At 48.6% G+C, this 19,611-nt stretch overlaps 1 protein-coding gene and 1 long non-coding RNA gene across 4 annotated transcripts; one reads left to right on the top strand and one right to left on the bottom strand.

Moving 5' to 3' along the window:
* Positions 1-3,684: 3,684 nt before the first annotated feature.
* Positions 3,685-16,906, bottom strand: CHMP7 (charged multivesicular body protein 7). 3 transcript variants are annotated; one of them, XM_081515205.1, is made up of 10 exons: positions 16,400-16,906; positions 14,486-14,657; positions 8,889-9,074; positions 8,618-8,751; positions 7,415-7,463; positions 7,052-7,171; positions 6,669-6,767; positions 6,387-6,447; positions 5,458-5,637; positions 3,685-5,229 (listed from the first exon to the last, which is right to left on the bottom strand). In XM_081515205.1, the coding sequence occupies exons 2-10, from the start codon at positions 14,624-14,626 to the stop codon at positions 5,177-5,179; spliced, it is 1,023 nt and encodes a 340-aa protein (XP_081371331.1). In that variant the 5' UTR covers positions 14,627-14,657; positions 16,400-16,906; the 3' UTR covers positions 3,685-5,176. The 3 variants fall into 3 exon arrangements, with proteins under 3 accessions (XP_081371331.1, XP_081371320.1, XP_081371309.1); XM_081515194.1 differs by having other exon boundaries at positions 16,539-16,906; XM_081515183.1 differs by lacking the exon at positions 6,387-6,447 and having other exon boundaries at positions 16,539-16,906.
* LOC145515268 (uncharacterized) lies at positions 8,807-16,219 on the top strand. The gene is made up of 4 exons (XR_014060821.1): positions 8,807-9,169; positions 9,725-9,846; positions 13,659-13,869; positions 14,414-16,219. It is a non-coding gene; the product is annotated as an uncharacterized LOC145515268 (long non-coding RNA).
* Positions 16,907-19,611: the final 2,705 nt, after the last annotated feature.

Below are 19,611 nucleotides of genomic sequence, written 5' to 3'. Positions count from 1 at the left end.
ATATTTTGCGTGCCTGAATTCTCTTCCAACATATATAATCTAAAAATGTTTCTATTATTCTAGGCTAGCCTATCATGTGATCACCCAGTAAGCCAGCCAGCATTCATCACCCATGCAGAGCAATGGGAATCTACTAGCTGACGTGTGATCCATGCTGCAGTATGAGGTGGTAAAGAATCTCCCTGCCAATGCAGGAGTCACAGGAGTCAAGGGTTCCATCCCTGGCTTGGGAAGATCCCTTGGAGGAGGAAATGGCAACCCATTCCAGTATTCTTGCCTAGAAAAATCCCATGGACAGAGGAGCCTGGCGGGCTACAGACCATAGGGTTGCAAAAGAGTTGGATACGACTGAGTGACTAGACTGAGTGACTACACAGTAAGCAGCAAGAGTTCATGACAGGCTTTGGGGGTCCCTTGGGGGAATGGTTAGTGTCATCTAATCACCCACTGGTTATCTCATGAGGGCCCTGAGTCTGGCTCCTTCAGGAACTGGTGTGCAGCCCAGAGCTGCAATTTTTCTGCACAGTTGATGTGCCTGCTACAAAATACAAATAAAAAAGATTCAAGTTATAGTGCCTATCAGCAAAGGAACCATGTGAAGACTGTCCTTGGTTTTCCTCAAAATTGGAAAATGGCCAGCCAGTTAGGAGGCAGTTTTCTACCCGCAGAAGTCTGTGTAATCGCAGCGCTGACAGCCAGAAGAAGCTGACCTGCCAGCTCAAAGCATGGACACAACTGACCACCAACCACCCATGTACCCAACACCAAACACGGGAAGTACTTTGGAGTGATGTGGTTTGGAGAGTCGGCCTTAGGAAGAGCCTGGTGTAACACAGAGAATAGCCTGGAAGTTAGCAGTCCTGAATTCCCCCGTGAACTCTATGCTTTGGGCCAGTCGCCTAAGCTTCTGTGTCCTTGTCTATGAAAACATGGTTTTGCCTCCAATTGCTGAGGCTCCTTCAGATTCTCATCCTTGGGTATTGGGTGCCTGTTATTTCCATGTAGGAGGATAAAAGGAACTCCACTTCTCCCAAAGAGTAGCTGCAACTTGAGTCAAAATGAGACGCTGGTAGAAAAAACAGTAAAATACTTCAAAAGAAAAGAGGGCTCCCAAACTCCCCCATCAACCCCAAGGCCAAGTTGCGTTTGGATTCCTTTTGCATCAGCAGCTCTGCCAGTGGCTACATCCTTCTAAATGGCTCTTTTCCAATGGCCTTGATGACTTTCCAGCAGATTGAACCAGAACATCCTGATCTCTTTCTGAGGGTCTACTCAGCCTTGGATGCTCTCTCCACCCTTCAAGCAACTGTTATTATCACATAAGCTTCACTCTTCCTGGGCCCTCCCACGACTGGGTAACCAACCTCAGAGCCCACCCAGCCGCAGGCCTCTGGCTAAGAGCTGCTCTCTGGGAGGCCCAGAAGGTTCTGAGGCTGTGCCCCACCCCCTTTCCTCCCAGCAACCCCCCCCCGCCACCCCCCCCCGCCACCCCCACCCCCCCCCCGCCACCCAGCGCCCTCCGCACACATCGATGTCCCCAGCTGGCAGGGACTAGGGACTCCCCAGACACTTTTCCAGGCATTTTCTGTGGCACTTCCCCGATGCCCGTCACAAGACAGCAAGGGTTCACGAGAAGGGAGAAGCAGACCACCCAGAGAGACCTTAAGAGAATCGGAAGTCCAGAGTCACCTCGTCTGCTCCTCTTTACAGATAAGAAATGAGAGGCCAGTTTCCAAAGCTACAAGTTAGTGGCTAATGTGGAAATGACAACCCACTCCAGTATTGTTGCCTGAGGGGGAATCCCATGGACAGAGGTGCCTGGTGGGCTACAGTCCATGGGGTCACAAAAGAGTCAGGCATGACTGAGCGACTGAGTGCTCATAAACAAGGTGAGAACTGAAAACAGATTTCCTGATACCCAATCAGGACCAGTCTCCACCTGATTCGTTACATTTTCTCAACGTGATCTCAGTGGAATCATGGATAGATGATATTATAAAACTCGTAGATTACTTGACAAGATTCTAAAAACCCAAGGAAGTATTCAAGGGAAATGAGAACCTGGCTGTAGTCTCTTTAAATGAAGCCTCCCTGATCACTTAAGTCCATGCTGTGTGTCTGGACCCCACAGGGCAGTGTCTGAACCTGATTCATCTCCATAGATGTGATTTCTCTCCACACAGAGGAAAACTCACCAGTTCCCTTAGTAAACTGTGTCAGCTCCAAGAGGAGAATCCTGAGGCCAGACCCAGGCCCCCCAAGGGGATCCCCATCCTGAAAATGCAGTCACCACCAGAGGGTGGCTTCCTCTCTTCAGTCTGATCCAGCCTAGACTCAAACCTCTTCTTTTAATTTCCGTCCCATAGTGAAGAACCAGGCTGAAACACTGAAACCAGGACTCCTCTGCAGCTCAGGTCAGCAGGAGAAAGTAACAGGAGAACAGATAAGAGGCTCATAGTGTGGGCACTTAACTTTTCTGGGAGGTGGAGTGGGTTCCCTACTACACTTCCACGCCAGAGAACCTGGCCCATCTTCACTCTGTGTGTTCAGTGTATCAGCTGTGTCCTACTCTGCAGCCCTGTGGACTGGAGCCCGCCAGGCTCCTCCGTCTGTGAGATTTTTCAGACGAGAATACTGGAGTGGGTCGTCATTCTCCTCCTCCTGGGGATCTTCTCCCCCCAGGGATCTTCTGTTCTGTTCCAACTGTCTCTGCTCCAGGCTCCTCATGACTCCTTTTCCTGTTTGGTTCACCTGCTGACATACCTAGAGCGCGGCAGAACTTCCAGTCTGTTCTAGCTCTGCTCTCAGGTTCAAAGCCTGTCTCCCCTCAAGGATGACAAACCCCACCGTTGTAACATGTGCTGAATAACTACTGGTGCCAGGCTAAAATATGGTCATACAGGCAGAGGAAAGAGAGCTGGGAAAAGAAGAAAGTAAGGAAAATGGTGGCACACTCTTAAATAAAGGAGGTCATTGAATAATAGTCTCAGCCTGAGAGAGCGATAGGGTAGGCTGACCACTTTCACAGCAACTCAGGACACCTGCTTCGGAGCCAGTCAGCCTTCTCCTGTGGCACCAGTGTGTGTATGCTGGAGGGGAGGATGGGGGAGCAGGAAGGAACAAGGCACTTGGATAACCTAAAGAACAGACATGTTGAACTTATGGCTGCCGGCGGGGAAAGAGGGGTGGAAGGGATAGCTAGGGAGTTTGGGATGGACAGGTACATACTGCTATATTTAAAATGGATAACCAACAAGGACCTACCTTCTGTATAGCACATGGAATGCTGCTAAATATTATGTGGCAGCCTGGATTGGAGAGGAGTTTGGGGGAGAATGGATACTTGTACATCTAAGGCTGAGTCCCTTTGCCATTCAGCTGAAAACTATCAGATTGTTAATTGGGTAGGTGGTGGTGGTTGAGTTGCTAAGCTGTGTCTGACTCGTATGCCCCCAAGGACTGTAGCCTGCCAGGCTCCTCTGTCCATGGGATTCTCCAATCAAGAATACTAGAGTGGGTAGCCATTCCCTTCTCCAGAACTTCCCCACCCAGGGATCAAACCTGGGTCTCCTACATTGTAGGAGGATTTTTTACCAACTGAGCCATCAAGGAAGCCCATATACCCCAATACAAAATAAACAGTTCAAAGGAGAAAAAAATGAAAGAGAGAGGAAGACTAAGCACTCGGGCTTTTTCTTTTAATTATTTACCAGATAAAAAAAGAAAAAATAGTGATTGTTTCTTTTTACCCCCAACATATCAGTTTCCCAAGGCCAAGTGGGAGAGAAATTTGTGGAACAGTGATCGTGCTCCTGGCCTGGAGCAGATGCCTCCCCTCATTCTCCGCCACCCCCAGCGGGAGGGGCAGGGCCAGGGGCCAGGCAGGCGTTGGGGACTGCGCGGCAGGGCAGCGGTGTGGCTGGTGTTTTGTCTTCTCCCTGATGCCAGCACATTCAGACCCTCTCCTGCCTGTCCCCCCACCATCCTCCCCTATTTGTCAAAGGAAGTAGGAAGATGGGCCTCCAGGAGGCGGGGCTGGGTGCAGAGCAGGACCGGGGAAGCACACAGCTGACGTGGCCAAGGCCACAGTCTTCTGCTTCTATTGCACATCCTGGCTCAGATGCCCTGCCCTGAGCGTTGGGCCACAACATAAGATGCCTTTGAAATTCAAACAAAAGAACCTGTGTTTTTCTGCCAGGCTCACGAAGGGGAGGTGTGTTGTTGTATGGATTCTTCTGATTTGTGTTCAAGTTATATTTAAGTTATTCACCATGGGGGCAAGGCAAAGATACCTTTTTAAGAAAGCAGATGGGGTTCGGATTCCTGGGGCCCTGTAGTCACCTGGGCTTCTGTCAAGTTCAAAAGACCCAGAGTAACCCTTTCTCCAGTCAACAGATGTTCTTTTGCATAAGATGGAAGAGGCAGCTGTGTCCATCAACCCCACGAGACCCCTCTCCAACTGTCACAACTCTGACCCACTTGGGGGTGACCTCTCTTTCTGAACACCTGGAGAATCTGACAATGGACCCCAGGGAGCCCCAGTGCAGGCAGGGCTCTTCCCCACTCCCCTCTCTACTGGGCTTCTCCACAGGAGTAATGGGAAGAAATTGGCATTTCCCCCCTTGTTTTACACTGTGCGTTTCTCCCTAAAGTGGCAGCTGTTTGATTCTCCTCCTTCTCATTACCAGAGGGAACAGAGAGAGGCTGGGAGCTGTGTAACAGATCAATAGACAGAATTAACTCCTCTAAACACGGTGGGGGGTGGGGAGGGGCCATGAGGACAGACTCTGATTTGGCAAAGCTGCACAAAATCTTTCGCCTTCACTGGCCAGAATGAAGCTGGTGGGGGAAGACAAACCTAACTGAGCCCGTGGCAGGACTGCAGGCTATGAGAGACGACAGGGCACACATAGAACCGTATAAACTGTGGCACTAGAAAGATGAGAAGGCAGGGCCATGACCTTGGCTGGCAGCACGCCTTGGGTGCATGCTTCCAGAAACTCTATCTGTCCTGTGGTAAGTGGTAGCATCCAGATGCAGCAGCGGTTGTCCTTCCGCCTCTTCCCAACACATTCCGAGTTTCTCGTTTAAATAACTATGTACACACACACACATACACGCAAGCCTGGTGTCTCTCTGACATGAGGGTTCTTCACTCGAGGGTCCTACAATGGCTTTAGAGAGTCGGTTCCAATTGTCTTTTTGGAGATTTCCTGCTTGGGACCAAACCTGCAGAGAGAAGAAATGGCTGAACTCTGTGGCAGATCTCTGAGATGAAAGCACCCCAGTGTTTAAGGGACTGAGTCTTAATATAAATAAGGAGCCCAGGACTCCCTTCCCCCATTTGGTACCCTGGCAGATGGAGCAAGAGTGCTGGGACCCATTAATCTTGAGTCTGGCGATTATCAGCCAGAGTGTCACAAGCCCACCAGCCACCCTGGAAACACAGCTCCCTACCTCCCTCTGATAAGGACAGTTTCTCAAGTTCAGCTTCAAGTTCGGCATCTGAGATCCTGGTGTTAGGCACACTGTTGCTATAAAACGTTTCCTGGGGGTTGTCGGGCAGATCCGAAGGTTCTTTGGTGGTGTCCTGAAGCAGGATATCCAACTCCTTCTCCAGTTCCTCACTGTCAAAGTCTGGTGAGAAAAGACGACGTAAGGACACATGGAAGTCCAGGGAGGAAATGCATTAATGATCAAGGACTGTGGAGAGCAAACCCAGCTCAGCTTTACAAAAGATGCCAGGTCTTCTTGAAGGATTATTAAAAAGAAACTGTGTGATGGGCTTTCCTCGTGGTCAAGTGGTTAAGAGTCTGCCTGCCAATGTTGGGAACACAGGTTCAATCCCTCATCTAGGAAGATCCCACAGGCCGTGGGGCAACTAAGCCCATGCGCCACAACTACTGAGCCTGTGCTGTAGAGAGCCCGTGCTCCGTGACAAGAGAAGCCACCACAAGGAGAAGCCTGAACCCTGCAACGAGAGAAAGCCCATGTGCAGCAACAAAGACTCAGCACAGCCAATCAATCAATAAATCAATCGTGTGAGTTGGGAGGTAGAGGGCACCTTTGAGTGGATACTCTTTGTCCACACACAGAGCTAAGTCATTGAGGAGGTGTATTTTGTTGATACCAAGGAACTGACCCTGCTTCTCCTTGCCCTAGGAAGACGCCCAGGGAGTAAGGGGCCCTGGAGTGCCAAGGGGCTGGTCAACAACCTGTCAAGGAGGAAAGGCCAATTCCTTCCCATTACTCCTGCGGAGACGCCCTGGAGATGGGGGAGAGCCCTGCCTGCATTAGGAGAACAGATCCTGGCCAGACCCATCCCCGCACAGGGAGGCAAAGTCTGCTTAAAGAGGAAAGACGACAGAATCATCTTGTCAGCTCACCTAGGCCATTGGTTACCCCGCCAGCCAGTGTCTGAGAAACTTCGTCCTGGGTGTCACACAGCTGCAAGAGAAAAGTACCAGGCCGTGAACTCTGAATGCGTCTCTGGGGATCTCGGTCTTTGGGTTTCAGTGTTCAGGGTTACAAAGTAGTGCTGCCCCATCTGAGAATTGGGGAAAGCTTCCTCAAGTTCACAAGGTCAACAGTTGGGGAAAGTGACAACAAAGTCACTTCTGTCCTCAGAACTGTCCAGTGTAGGTGTGTGTCCTGCCCAACTCCCATACCTCCTGGATCTGATCCACAAGGCTCTCCGCCTTCTCCACTGTGACATCCTTCATGGAGAGTTTCAGCGCTCCCACCCCGGCCTGATAGGCATTGAAAACCTAAAGAGAAAGCAGTGATCAGTGCAGATGAAGAGCACTGGGCAAAATACAGACCACACTGTTCCGTCTCCAGAAGACAGCTTTAGATTTTTTTCCCCTTACCCATGCACGATTCACCCCATGTCAACTGAGCCCAAAACTTCCCAACAGGAGGGGCAAAGGCAGTCCCAACCATATCCTGAAAGAACCCCAGACTTCTCCAGACAGCAAAGCCTCAATGGAAGGGAGAAGGGGCAGGCACCGCCCAGACTGGCCAAACACTGGGGCAGAGGGGCAGTGGCTACCATCTGATCTGTCTGCGAAGCATAGATCCGGTCCAGGATGCCTTGAACTGTGTCCAGCTTGGCATGCAGGGCCTCGATGCGCTTCTCTGTCCGCTGCTTGGCCTTGAGAGACCTCAGGGCCTGGGGGGGCATGGAGACATGGTCAAGGCCAAACCAGGTAGGCCAAAGGGCCCAAGGAAGAGAGCCCTTCCCAGAAGTAAGACCCACCCCGGGTTTGTAAAGCAAGCCATCATGATGCCTAGGCCACCCACAGATGTTCTGCTCTAGCCCTGAGAAGGCTGCTCTCTGAACTGGGCTCCTCTCACTGCCATCCTAGGGCACCAGGACACAGCTGCAGGTGGGGAGTGGGGAGAGAAAACTCACCAGCTGCTTCTTCCCTGCTCGGCATGCCCGGCGGGCTTCTTCTTTATACCTACAAACAAAGGGACAGCTTAAGATGACAAGGCCATAGGAGGGGGATGGCAGGGTCCTCAAGTGTCCCCACAAGTAGCACTTTTGGTGAAGGTACTTTTCAAATCTGAAGAGCAAATTCATTTCACCCAGTGGCCAGAAAAATGAGCCCAATCGCCCACGGCCAAACCCCTGCAGCAGGTTGAGATATGAGTTGGGAGGGGAGGTCTGCATGTGGGGAAGGCAAATGACCAAGGAAAAGTTATTTCAATTCATAGAGAGGGAAAACAGGTTGACAAGGTGCCTTAAAGACAGACTGCTATCCTGGGAGCTAGCAGGTAGGGTGTGCTAAGTTGCTTCAGGCGTGTCTGACTCTTTGTGACCACACAGACTATAGCCTGCCAGGCTCCTCTGTCCATGGGATTTTCCCAGGCAAGAATACTGGAGTGAGTTGCCATGCTCCCCTTCAGGGGATCTTCCTGACCCAGGGATCAAATCCAAGTCTCTTATGTCTCCTGCATTGGTAGGCAGATTCTTTATCACTAGTGCCACCTGGAAAGCCAGCAGGCAGGGAATGATTTCCTAACACCTCCAATGACCTTGCCATTCCCACAAGGTGGGGATTCTCCCGCTGTAAGAGGGTGTGAACAAGCATATTCTGATTCCACGCCTATATATCCTACTTTACAGGGAAGCGCATACGTGTCTTCAGCAGGGATGTCTTGCATGGTCATCCGAGGGGAAGGGCAGGGGTCCCTCACCAAGACCCCCAGAAGGCTGTATAGACCTGGCTCATTCACTACTATTGGGCTGGCTAAAGAGTTCATTCGGGTTTTTCTGTAAGATCTTACAAAAAAACCCGAATGAACTCTTCGGCCAACTCAACGTATCCCCAAGATAAGGCCTAGCTCAGTAAACACTGGTTAAATGGATGATGGCTTGGAAGAACATAAACACAGTGCTAACAGCTGCACTTGTAGGGGGAAGAATTAATTTTGTTTTCCTTTGTGATAATTGGTGCTTTCTGTGACTGTTGCACTGAGCAGTTAGTACTTTCCTAATCAGCAAAATATAACCTTAATTCTCCTTTTTAAAGAGCCCATGGTCTCCAGTGCTTTGCCAGCTCTGAAGGCGGGCCAGGGTGGGGTCAGGGACACTCAGCTCAGGGGGAGTTACCTCTCGGCTTCCTGGGACAAGGACTCCACCTTGCGGGACAGCAGCTGTTCACTCTGCATCAGCTGGTAGACCCCGACATCCACGTCGTTGACAGGAGAGACCTTGGCATGGGGGCCTCGGGCAAACTTCACGATCTGAAGGGACAGGGACAAATTACTGCTGCTGTGACCCCAAATGCTGAGAAACCACTGGGCAGGGGTGCTGGCGGCTATGTCAGCACACAGTGGACTAGGTCTCGGGGAGTGAGGGGAGAAGGAATGCTTTCCCGTACCTTCTCCCCATTCTGCTCCAGGACCGTGACCCGCTTCTCTTTCTGCAGCTGCAGCAACACCAGGTAGAAGGTCCTCTCGTCCAGACAGGAGCCCGCACACAGGGTGCTGAGCTCTGACAGGGCCACCACAGGGTGTGAGGAGAGCGGGGAGTTCTGATACAGACGGTACACCTCCTCAGCCTTCTCCTGCAGGGGAAGTGCAAAGTGCTTGTGGGGAGGAATCGCTGCCCCCAGAAACCCGAGAGCCCTGAGCCCGTGCTTCAGATCCATGATCACATGAGGTAAGAGCAGGGGAGCACCCACTCTGTCCTCAGCTTTGGAAAAGGAAAAAGGATTCATGTTTTTTCTTAAACCTCGGAGGAATGTCTGGTGAACATGGGTGAAATAAGGTACATGGTATGTTGGGAGCCAACTCTGGGCTTGCCCTTCCATTTGGGACTCCGTGTTCCTGCATCTCCCTGGCCTATAGTCCCCCAAGGGGAGAATGAAGCAGTGTGGTGTGGTAGCATGGCCACAGATGAAGAGCCAAGGCTGGTGGTCAGGCCAGCCTGTGTGATCCTGGACCAGTTGGTCTCACTGGTCCTTGGCAAGCTGGAGAAGGTGGATGGAGATGATGTCTAAACTCCCTGCCAGTCCCGGTCTCTTCACTTTTATGCCAAATGGCAATCTTGCAAACTGGAATAGTACTAAGTCTAGAAACAGCCCCAAGAGCGAAGTATGGGATGGGATTTTTGTGAGAATTTAGGAATCTTTAGACTTAGATGAGAAGTCTAAGAAATACAGGTTCCAAGAAACAATGCCACTGTCTTCCTCCTTTGTGGAAATTACTCTTTCAGTCTTCTGCAAGTAAGAAATATGTACTGAAGTATGCACAGGATGCTATGAAAATACAGAGAAGGACTACCCAGGAGTTCAGCAATTGCTCAGAAAAAAACGGTTGTTGAGCAGAATCCTGCAGGTAAGTCATTAGGTGGGATGTTGGTGGGAAGGTCATCTTGGGAAGAGGAACAGTCACGAACAGCAGCACCAAGTCTGAGTCTTCTTTACCACATATACAAAAATACCTACTACTTCATTAACATTTAAATTGAGAAAATTAAAACATAAAATATTTGAAGAAAATGCTTAAAAAAAAATCTTATTAACCTCTGAAGTAGAGGGTTATGTCTTTCTAAGCAAGAGCAGAAAAGTTACACCTTTCTAAGTAACAGCAGAAATTCAGTAGCTGAAAAGGAAAATTTGAAAAATCTATAGAAATATAAAAACTTTTATATGGTAAAAGACATCTTAAGTAAAAATGAAAACAAGAAACTGAGAGACAATATTAAATTCTTAATACTAAATACATCTTTTATATATACATATATATACACACACACATATATATGAAAGTGTAGTTTCTCTGTCATATCCAGTTCTTAGCAACCCCATGGACTGTATGGGATTCTCTAGGCAAGAATACTGGAATGAGTTGCCATGCCCTTCTGCAAGGGATCTTCCCAACCCAGGGATCGAACCTGGGTCTCCCATGCAGACTACAGTTCATGGGGTCGCAAAAAGTCAGACGTGACTGAGTGACTAAGCATGCACACACACACACACACACCCTTAATAAATAGAAAACTTCTACCAATAATATAAAAGACAAAGAATCCAAAATAAAAATAGGCAAAGGCTATAGAGGCAATTCAGAGAAGAGAATATGTAAATGGCCAGTGGATAGGTGAAAAGATGCTCAAATTCCAAAAAGGAAGTATTTTTATTCATCAAACTGACAAAATTTAAAAGACTGATGTCATCCAGGGCCAGCAAGGATGTGAGGAGACTGGGTACTTTAATGTAATCTTCACGAAAGTGTAAATTAGTACAAACTTTTGAAAAGTAATTTGGTAATTTCTGTTAAAACTTAAAATATGCATATACATTTCTAGAAAATAAAAGTGAAGAGTATACATGTAGGCACAAGGCTGTCAAAGAAATATTTCTTTGTAACACAGAGAAATTGGAATGACTTAAATATCCATTTGTGTGCTAACTATTGGATAAATTGTGGCACGTCCATAGATTATTATGCAGCCATTCAAAAGAATGAAGTAGATCTGTATCATGTAAGGACCTAGAAGGGTGCTCATAATATATTAAGGTGGGGAAAAAAAGCTGGTTGTAGACCAATAGGTAAAATAAGGTAACATTTCCAGAAAAAAATGTATACACATATGTATGTATATGGGCTTCCCTGGTGGCTCAGCGGTTTAGAATCCACCTGCCAATGCAGAAGATACAGGTTCCATCCCTGGGTTGGGAAGATCCCCTGGAAATGGCTGCCCACTTCAGTATTTTTGCCTAGAGAATCCCATGGACACAGGAGCCTGGTGGGCTACAGTCCATGGGGTCACCAAGAGTCAGACATGATAGAACAACTGAACAACAACAAATTGTGTACGTGTATATTCACTTACTGTGTTAACAAGTATTTACTGACTCTCTACTATGTACCAGGCACTGTTCCCAGGGCCCAGGAAACTTCTCCCTTCTGGCGGGGGAGAAAGATAAAATACAAGTAAATAAGATTTTCAGGAAGTACTAAATGCTAACAAGAAGATAAAATGGAAAGTAACATAATAAGGTCAATAAGAAGGGATGTGTGCTTCTGCAAACAGAACTGGGAAGGGAATGTACCCAAAGAGGTGGACATGGGATGAACAGAAAGGAAACTTTCTTTGTACAATTTTTGTGAATCACAAAATCTATGGGCAATTTTTACTGCTTTGTATTTTTTTCAAATAAGATTAAAACTTGCTGGCTGTATTCTGTGTTTAGACTTGGGAAAGCCTATTTACCTCAGAAACAGGCTTTCTTTGTTTTATAAAAATATCCAGATAAGACCCTTTATTTTCACACATAAAAACAAGTCTCCTTCCCAGGAGAAAACCATGTATCTGAAGTCACCATATATTTGGTAGCAGATGTCATCAAATGAGATTAAGCATCAAAGTGTTCTGTGTAGTGATGTAAACTGAGTACAGATTTAACAGTCCATGCCCCTGAAGAGCCAGATTTGTTTTTCCACCTAAAGAGGATTAGACTACTCTGCTGTCAAAAATTGTTGATTCTTAGAAGATTTCTGTGATTCTACTCCCATCTACCTCCATCTCTGCCTTTGCTCTCAAAACACTAAGTCCAAAACCACAACTGTGAGGATAAATGGAGGGACCTCCCTTTGCTCCAGGTTGGAGAACACCTGAGGTAAAAGACCACAAGGAGGGAAAGAGCTGGCCCAGAATGACTTAAACCACCAAGCAGTATCTGTGTCTCCCTGGCTGAGCCCTGGAGGCCGAGAGGGAGTGTAGTGCAGAGGGGGACAGGTGTTTTCCTGAAGAAAATGCATGCTACTTAGTCAAAAATCCCAGGGGACAGGGAGAGCAGGTAGGTTTTGGAGACTTGATCCCCAGGCTGAGGTGGCAGGGAGGAGGGCTGTCTGTCGGGGTGAGGAGAAACGAGCTTCTCATGAGGTGGGGACTGAGGGTTGTGACCTGGCCCCAGCTGTGTGGAAGCCTCCACAGCTCTGAGCCTGCACTTCAAGTGATTATGGCATTCAAATGTTAGTCACTCAGTTGTGTCCAACTCTTTGCAACCCCATGGACTGCAATCTGCCAGGCTCCTCTGTCCTTGAGATTCTCCAGGCAAGAATACTGGATTGGGTAGCCATTCTCTTCTCCAGGGGGTCTTCTAAACTCAGGGATCGAACCCAGGTCTCCTGAATTGCAGGTGGATTCTTTACCACCCAGCCACCAGGGAAGGTTGGCTTGGTGAGTTTCAACAATAACCACTGTCTGCAAGTCTACTTTATAGACATAGTGTTCAGTCAACTTTATAAACACACACACACACACTTAAGGTTACTATAACCTTGCCCACCACAGTCAGGTGGAGTGGTGGAAGTGATGCAGGTCTGCCCTGGGTTAGAGAGTAGGTGGAGGGCTTCCCTGGGGGTCCAGTGGTTAAGAATCTGCCTTGCAGTGCAGAGGACACAGGTTCCATCCCTGGTCAGGGAAGATCTCACATGCCAAAGAACAACTAAGCCCATGTACCACAACTACTGAGCCTATTTGCCTAGAGCCCATGCTCCGCAGCAGGAGAAGCCACCACAATGTAAAGCCCGTGCATCAGAACTAGAGAATAGCCTCTGCTGGCTGCAACTAGATAAAGCCTTCTCAAAGCCACGAAGATCCAGCACAGCCAAAAATAAAATAAAATAATCTTAAAAAAAAAAAAAAAAGTGTGTGTGGAAGTAAAGATGTGGGGACAGCAAAGCTTGCCTGAGAAGAAGAGACAGAGCAGTGACCAGTAGGGGCCCCTGGTCCCACAAGGAGTCGTCCTGAGATGGGAAAACTGGGGTGGGTTTACAGGCTGACGGAGAGCATGACAGAGGGGGAAGGAATATACAGATCGGGAGGGTCACTGATGCCGCTAAGGGTAGGGACAGACTTGAGAGCACATATGGGACAGAGAAAGGACACTTCATCCTCTGAGCTTGGGGAAAAAGCAGGGCTGAGAGGAGGTCAAATTGGAAGTGTTAAGACAGAAAGTTGAAGGTGCGACTAAGGGGATTCTATGTTCTCAGTGCAGTGTCTGCAGAGAATGTGAAGCGTGTTTGTGTGGGGAGAGGGGACAAGAACACTAGGCAGCAGAGAGGCTCTGAGGGCCCTCCTAAAGCTGGGAGCTTAAAAGGAGCCCCACTCCTGGTGACAGAGCAATTTTTTCCGGCAGAAATGAAGGACCATGGGGCTGATCTAAGGTGGTTGATTTGCTGGTGTCTCCGGTGTGGCCTGAGAGCTGCAGAGGAGCCAAGGGTGTAGATGAGAGAAGCAGTCAAGCATCAGCTGCACGCTCTGGGCTTCGGACAGAAGGCAGGCCAGGAGGAAACTGAATGACCAGAAGAGCATGAAAGGAAAAGAGCCTGCTGGTTTCTTTGATGGTGGTAAGTAAGTGAGAAAGAAGGACATCTGAGCCTAGTTTGCTGATTTGTTGTTGCTGTTTAGTCACTCAGTTGTGCCCAACTCTTTTTCAACCCATGGACTGTAGGAACCCATAGACTTTTTTTTCGACCCAGGCTCCTCTGTCCATGGGATTTCCCAGGCAAGAATACTGGAGTGGTTTGCCATCTCCTTCTCCAGGGGATCTTCCCCATCCAGCGATCGAACCCGTATCACCTGCATTGGCAGGCGAGTTCTTTACCACCAAGCCACCAGGGAAGCCCAGTCTACTCATTAAGGGGAGGGCAAAGCTGAAAGAGGAAATGGCAACCAAGCTTTCTAAACTTTAGTTTATCATTAATCCCTACAAATATAGAAATTACTCAACTGTGTGTAACTGACAATTTCTAGATAGAGGTTCACCCTTGAAATGTACAAGTCCAACCAACAACTCATTGCTACAAAGTATAGCAAAAGGAAGGTCAGATAAACTCAGTTATCAGCTGTCAACCCGTAAAAAAGATCTGTTTTTTTTCTGATTCACCCAAGCCACCCAAGAAATGTGGAGGGTCCTATCATCACCCCAGATGACACCCAGACCTCTTACTCCTGATCACCCACCTTAAGAAGCTCCACAGCCACGAGCACCTCCTCGGCAGGAACCTTATGATCCCCTAGCATGTTGGAAAGAGTCCACTTGAGGGGCTTCAGCAGGAAGACTCCGACCCCCCAGGAGATCCAGCTGCTGTCTACACTGGCCATGAAGTCGGACTCCCGCTGCAGCTCCCCTCGACTGCCAGTGAAGAAAGAAAAGGGCAGGTGGTAGGCTTTACTGCAATGGCCCCACCTCCCTCCTTAGCCCAAAGAAGAATGTGATCGTCATCTTCATAAGCACCATTCACCAGGCACCTTCATGTCAGCTACCATGAGCAGTGCTGTTTACACTCCAGCTCCAAGCCTCACAACAGTTTTTGGCAAGAGAAAACTGAGGGACTGAGACGATGACAAAGGTCAAAGCTAAACTATAATTTGCCTCCAAAATGCAAGCTCTCTGATAAGGCTCCAGAGACACAGGAGGCCACAGGACCCATGTTGAGACTTCCCTTGTCGAACGGAGCTCAAAACAATAATGGATTAGTGTCAAGGGCAAGACATGAGGATGAAGACAAAGCAGTTGAGAGAAAGGGTTTTCTGCTAGTCCTAAGCTTGGGCGGAGATAAGACACAAGCATTTCAAAGTCCTAGTAATAAGTAGCTAAATTTACTGAATGCTTCCTCTGGACCAGTCACTATGCTAAGGGGTGCTAAGGAGTATCTCTTCAAATACACAAAATAAATCTAAGTACAATCACATTTTATAACTGGTCAGACTGAGGCTTATGGAGAGGTACATATTTTTTCCTCGGTCACATAATTTAGCATATGGCAGAGCCAAGATTTGCACCCAGGCCATCTGGCCCTCAATCAAAGCTGTTAACTACTCTGCTATGCTGCTTCTATGGAAAAATGTCTCCCTCAGAAATTCTTCAGGTCCCAGACCCTGTCAAACATCAGGAGGCATCAGTGGGGTGCCAGCAGTCAGGAGAGGAGAAATAGAGGTACTACAGGTATCTGGGTAGGAAGTGGGAGAGGATGGTCCTGTTGTAATAAGGAAGCTCAGATTCTTCCTGCCCCTCACTGACTTTTTCAGCTCCTGTCTACCCTGTGCCCCATGTGGCGCATGAATGGAAACTGTCCTAGAAAGGAGAAGATCTAGAAATGGCTTGCCCCATCAATGTCAGTCAAGGGAAGGGGGCTGGGAGGAAGGAAGATCTCTTAATTGGGAAGAGGGTTGAGCTAAAAGCAACATATGAAAGTTGACTTTCTTCAGTCTCAGACGAAGCCACTGTGCTAGAGAGGCCGCTCAGGATAGGACATATACAACACGAGTGCAAATGCCTGAAACTCAGAAGACCCCAGGTCCAGACCTGCCATAACCTCTAACCATTCAGCTTCTTCTGAGAGGATAATTCTGTCACCGCAGGACTGCTGAGGGAGCCAGATGAAATGGTGTACACAAAATACTTGTACACAGCAAAGTGCTGTACATCTGTTAGATGTTCATGCTACCAGCCTCAGGAACCTAGAAAAACCCTGCACCTGTCGCACAGGTAGCACCTACAGGACCTTCTCGGATCACCAAGGTACTCAGTCATGTCCTCCGCTCTAAACAGCCTGTGCCAAGGACAAGCCAAGACAGGCCAGACACAACACCTGTGCCGGGGGGCTGTTGGCAAGGTCCCTACACACCTCTCCCCCACCACTACTTTCTTCTTAGCTCCGCCCTTCCTTAGTTCAATAAATCCTGTCTCGCAGACCTTCTGTTGTGGGGTTATTCAAATTTGAAGCCCCTACATAACGGGATTCCAGTCCAGATCACTGTCACCTCCGCCAGGCTGGCTTCTCCTCCTACTGTCTGGATCGCATCTAATCAGGCTATCCTGGCCCGTCAATTTCCTCCATACCCCACCTTCCATTCCCTCCAAACACCCCTAACCTGGCCTCCTTCGCCCACTGAGCAAACACAGACGGCTCCTGGAAGCCAGACCCGGGACTGGGCGCGGTGCGCCCCGGAGAACGGCCTGGGTCGCTGCCCGCGGGGAGCCGCCCCGCCCCCCGGCCGGGCCCGCCCTCACCGCAGCAGGTCCTGCAGCACGGTGGCCAGCCCCAACGGGACGCTGCCCTTGCGTTGAAAGGCCTCCTGCAAGTCCCGCAGACGCAGGCGCACCACCCCCTGGCGGCGGCTGTGGCTCAGCACCAACGGCGCCCAGAAGCCCATCTTGCTGTCCCAGTCGGTGCTGTTCACCTCGCGACTCCTTTTGAAGGCGGAGAACAGGAAGGACATGCGCTCCTCATCCTCCTCCCACTCGGGGGGCAGTAGGCCCGCCGGGTCTCCCCCAGCCGGGGCCTCGGCCTCCCGTTCCGGGGACCACATCGGAACCCCAGCCCCGCCAAGGAACCGAACACAAGCCTGGCCCTAGTCCCCTTCCGCCCTGGTTCCCTCCCGGCTTCCGTTCCTGGGCCACCTCCTCCTCTGTCATTACGTCACCACCGCGTGAAATAAGTCTCGTATGTCCTCACGGCGCATGCGTCTCTGTACCCAGCCTGCGCCAGGAGGCGAAATAATGACCCTATTTTCTAAGAAGCTCAGAGCGCTTGCGCCGACACCTCCTCCCGCAGCCTTTGTGCGAAAAGGAGGACGTCGCGCGTGCGCGGCGGGTAGGTGAGCGTCGCGCCCCCTCAGGAATCATAGAGTTTGGCCGAGCGTTTTAGAGAGGCGAGCGATTATGCTTCAAACTTGTGGTGGTTTCAGGTACTAGGACTCGAGAGTGTCGCTAAGGGGCCTCAGAGGCACCAGGATCGCCGCGTGCATCACCGTTCATCGCTACTTCACCAGGCGGTCTTACTTTCGGACATTTAAATTTCCAAGTTAGCCTTCGTTTACAGTAATGTCAGCGGATGAACAAAACTATTACTCAAGCTCTGTGACAATGTATACACCGATTTTCAGGAATATACACTCTTCTACTTTTCTTGCTCCCCACCTTCTACCCTGGAGTGCCCCCTGTGTTTCCTTCTCAGAATCAGTATCCAACAGATCCCTTAAGATCGGGCCCAATTCTAATATTCCTTGAGGGACTTGCCTGGCGGTCCAGTGGTTAACACTCCCCGCTTGCACTGTAGGAGGCGTGGGTTTGATGCCTGGTAGGGCAGCCAAGATCCCATAAGTCTCATGGCAAGGCCCCCAAACAAACAAATAACAACAGCAAAACCCTTCTTGAAACCATTTCAGACTGCATGATTGTTGATCTCTTTTCTGGAGAGGACGGTTTAGCATTTACCAGTCTGTGTCCAGATCCCTGCGGGCAGGTGCAATTTCCTTACGTTGCATAGTGGTGCCATAGAAATGTTTCATAAACTGAAAGATGCATAACTTGACTCTTGCCTCTTGATGAAAGTGAAAGAGGAGAGTGAAAAAGTTGGCTTAAAGCTCAACGTTCAGAAAACTAAGATCATAGCATCTGGTCCCATCACTTCATGGGAAATAGATGGGGAAACAGTGGAAACAGTGTCAGACTTTATTTTTGGGGGCTCCAAAATCATTGCTGATGGTGATTGCAGCCATGAAATTAAAAGACACTTACTCCTTGGAAGGAAGGTTATGACCAACCTAGACAGCATATTTAAAAGCAGAGACATTACTCTGCCAACAAAGGTCCATCTAGTCAAGGCTATGGTTTTTCCAGTAGTCATGTATGGATGTGAGAGTTGGACGGTGAAGAAAGCTGAGCGCCGCAGAATTGATGCTTTTGAACTGTGGTGTTGGAGAAGACTCTTGAGAGTCCCTTGGACTGCAAGAAGATCCAACCAGTCCATCCTAAAGGAGATCAGTCCTGGGTGTTTATTGGAAGGACTGATGTTGAAGCTGAAACTTCAATACTTTGGCCACCTCATGCGAAGAGTTGACTCATTGGAAAAGACCCTAATGCTGGGAAGGATTGGGGGCAGGAGGAGAAGGGGACGACAGAGGATGAGATGGTTGGATGGCATCACTGACTCGATGGACATGGGTTTGGGTAAACTCCGGGAGTTGGTGATGGACAAGGGAGGCCTGGCGTGCTACGATTCATGGGGTCGCAAAGAGTCAGACACGACTGAGCGACTGAACTGAACTGCCCTTCTAATATCTTAGAATATTGTTAGAGTCTCAAAAAAAAAAAAAAAGGAAAGAAAAAAAAAAAAACCTCAGGAGTAAGGAACATGTCTGGTGTCTTAAGAATCAATTAGTTTTCTTTTTAACCGAACCATTTAAAAGGCAAAAGGAGATTCTTTAATGGAACCAGGTAACAATCATCAGAGTTGAATGTAAACTTGGCCTCTGCCCCTCACTGGCTGTGTGACCTTGATTAAATACCTAAACTTTCTGAGCTGCTTTTGTAAAATTTTATTTCCTAATGGGGTTGTTTGACGGAAATGTTATGTAAAATAACTGGCACATAATGTAGTAATTGTTATCACTGAGTGGCAGGCTGTTTAGTAGTTGGGACCCAATTTAAGGAAGAATTTTAATAAGCATTTGGAAGGAGGAGAAGGGATATGATTGGTTACATGAATGAATGTGTCCACTGATATAAAGACGTTGTGTTATATTCTTCCAAGAACGTTCACAGTCAATATCTCATTTAATACTCATAGCAACTGACAAAAATTTTCCTTGACCACACTCTAGACAGGTTCTTCTGAAGCCTCTTCTTAACTATACTTGTCAACCTTGGCCCATAAAGATGTAAACAAAGACTAACATAGCTTCTAGCAGCTGAAGACATATTCACAGGATGACCCTAGCCACCTCTTAAAGTGCCTGCCTGAGAACACTCAAGGTTGTCAAAAAATTTTCTGTTTGTTTCCATCCAACACCCAAAGACAGGGCCCCTGTCTCTTGGCCTCTATGGGAGGGGAGGAGTCTTACGCTGATAAGCCCTAGTTAGCAAACCGATATGAGTTTTACAGGGATCAACTTCCTTTTGAGGTTTTTTTTTTTTTTTTTTGGTAATTTCTCACTGCCCTAACCCTGCTGAGACACCCTCATCCTTTTATCCATTCCCTCATTCTCCCTTTAAAGAGCCCCATCACCTCTGTACAAATGAAAGTTGAGTTCAGCTCACCCTGGACTCTTTTTCCTATTGTAATAGTATATTACTGATTAAA

Source organism: Giraffa tippelskirchi, chromosome 1 (assembly GCF_054371585.1).
Source record: "Giraffa tippelskirchi isolate mGirTip1 chromosome 1, T2T-mGirTip1v1.2.pri, whole genome shotgun sequence".
In the NCBI taxonomy this organism is placed as follows: domain Eukaryota; kingdom Metazoa; phylum Chordata; class Mammalia; order Artiodactyla; family Giraffidae; genus Giraffa; species Giraffa tippelskirchi.
Note: the sequence above shows the minus strand (reverse complement) of the source record. Positions and strands in the feature narration are given on the sequence as shown.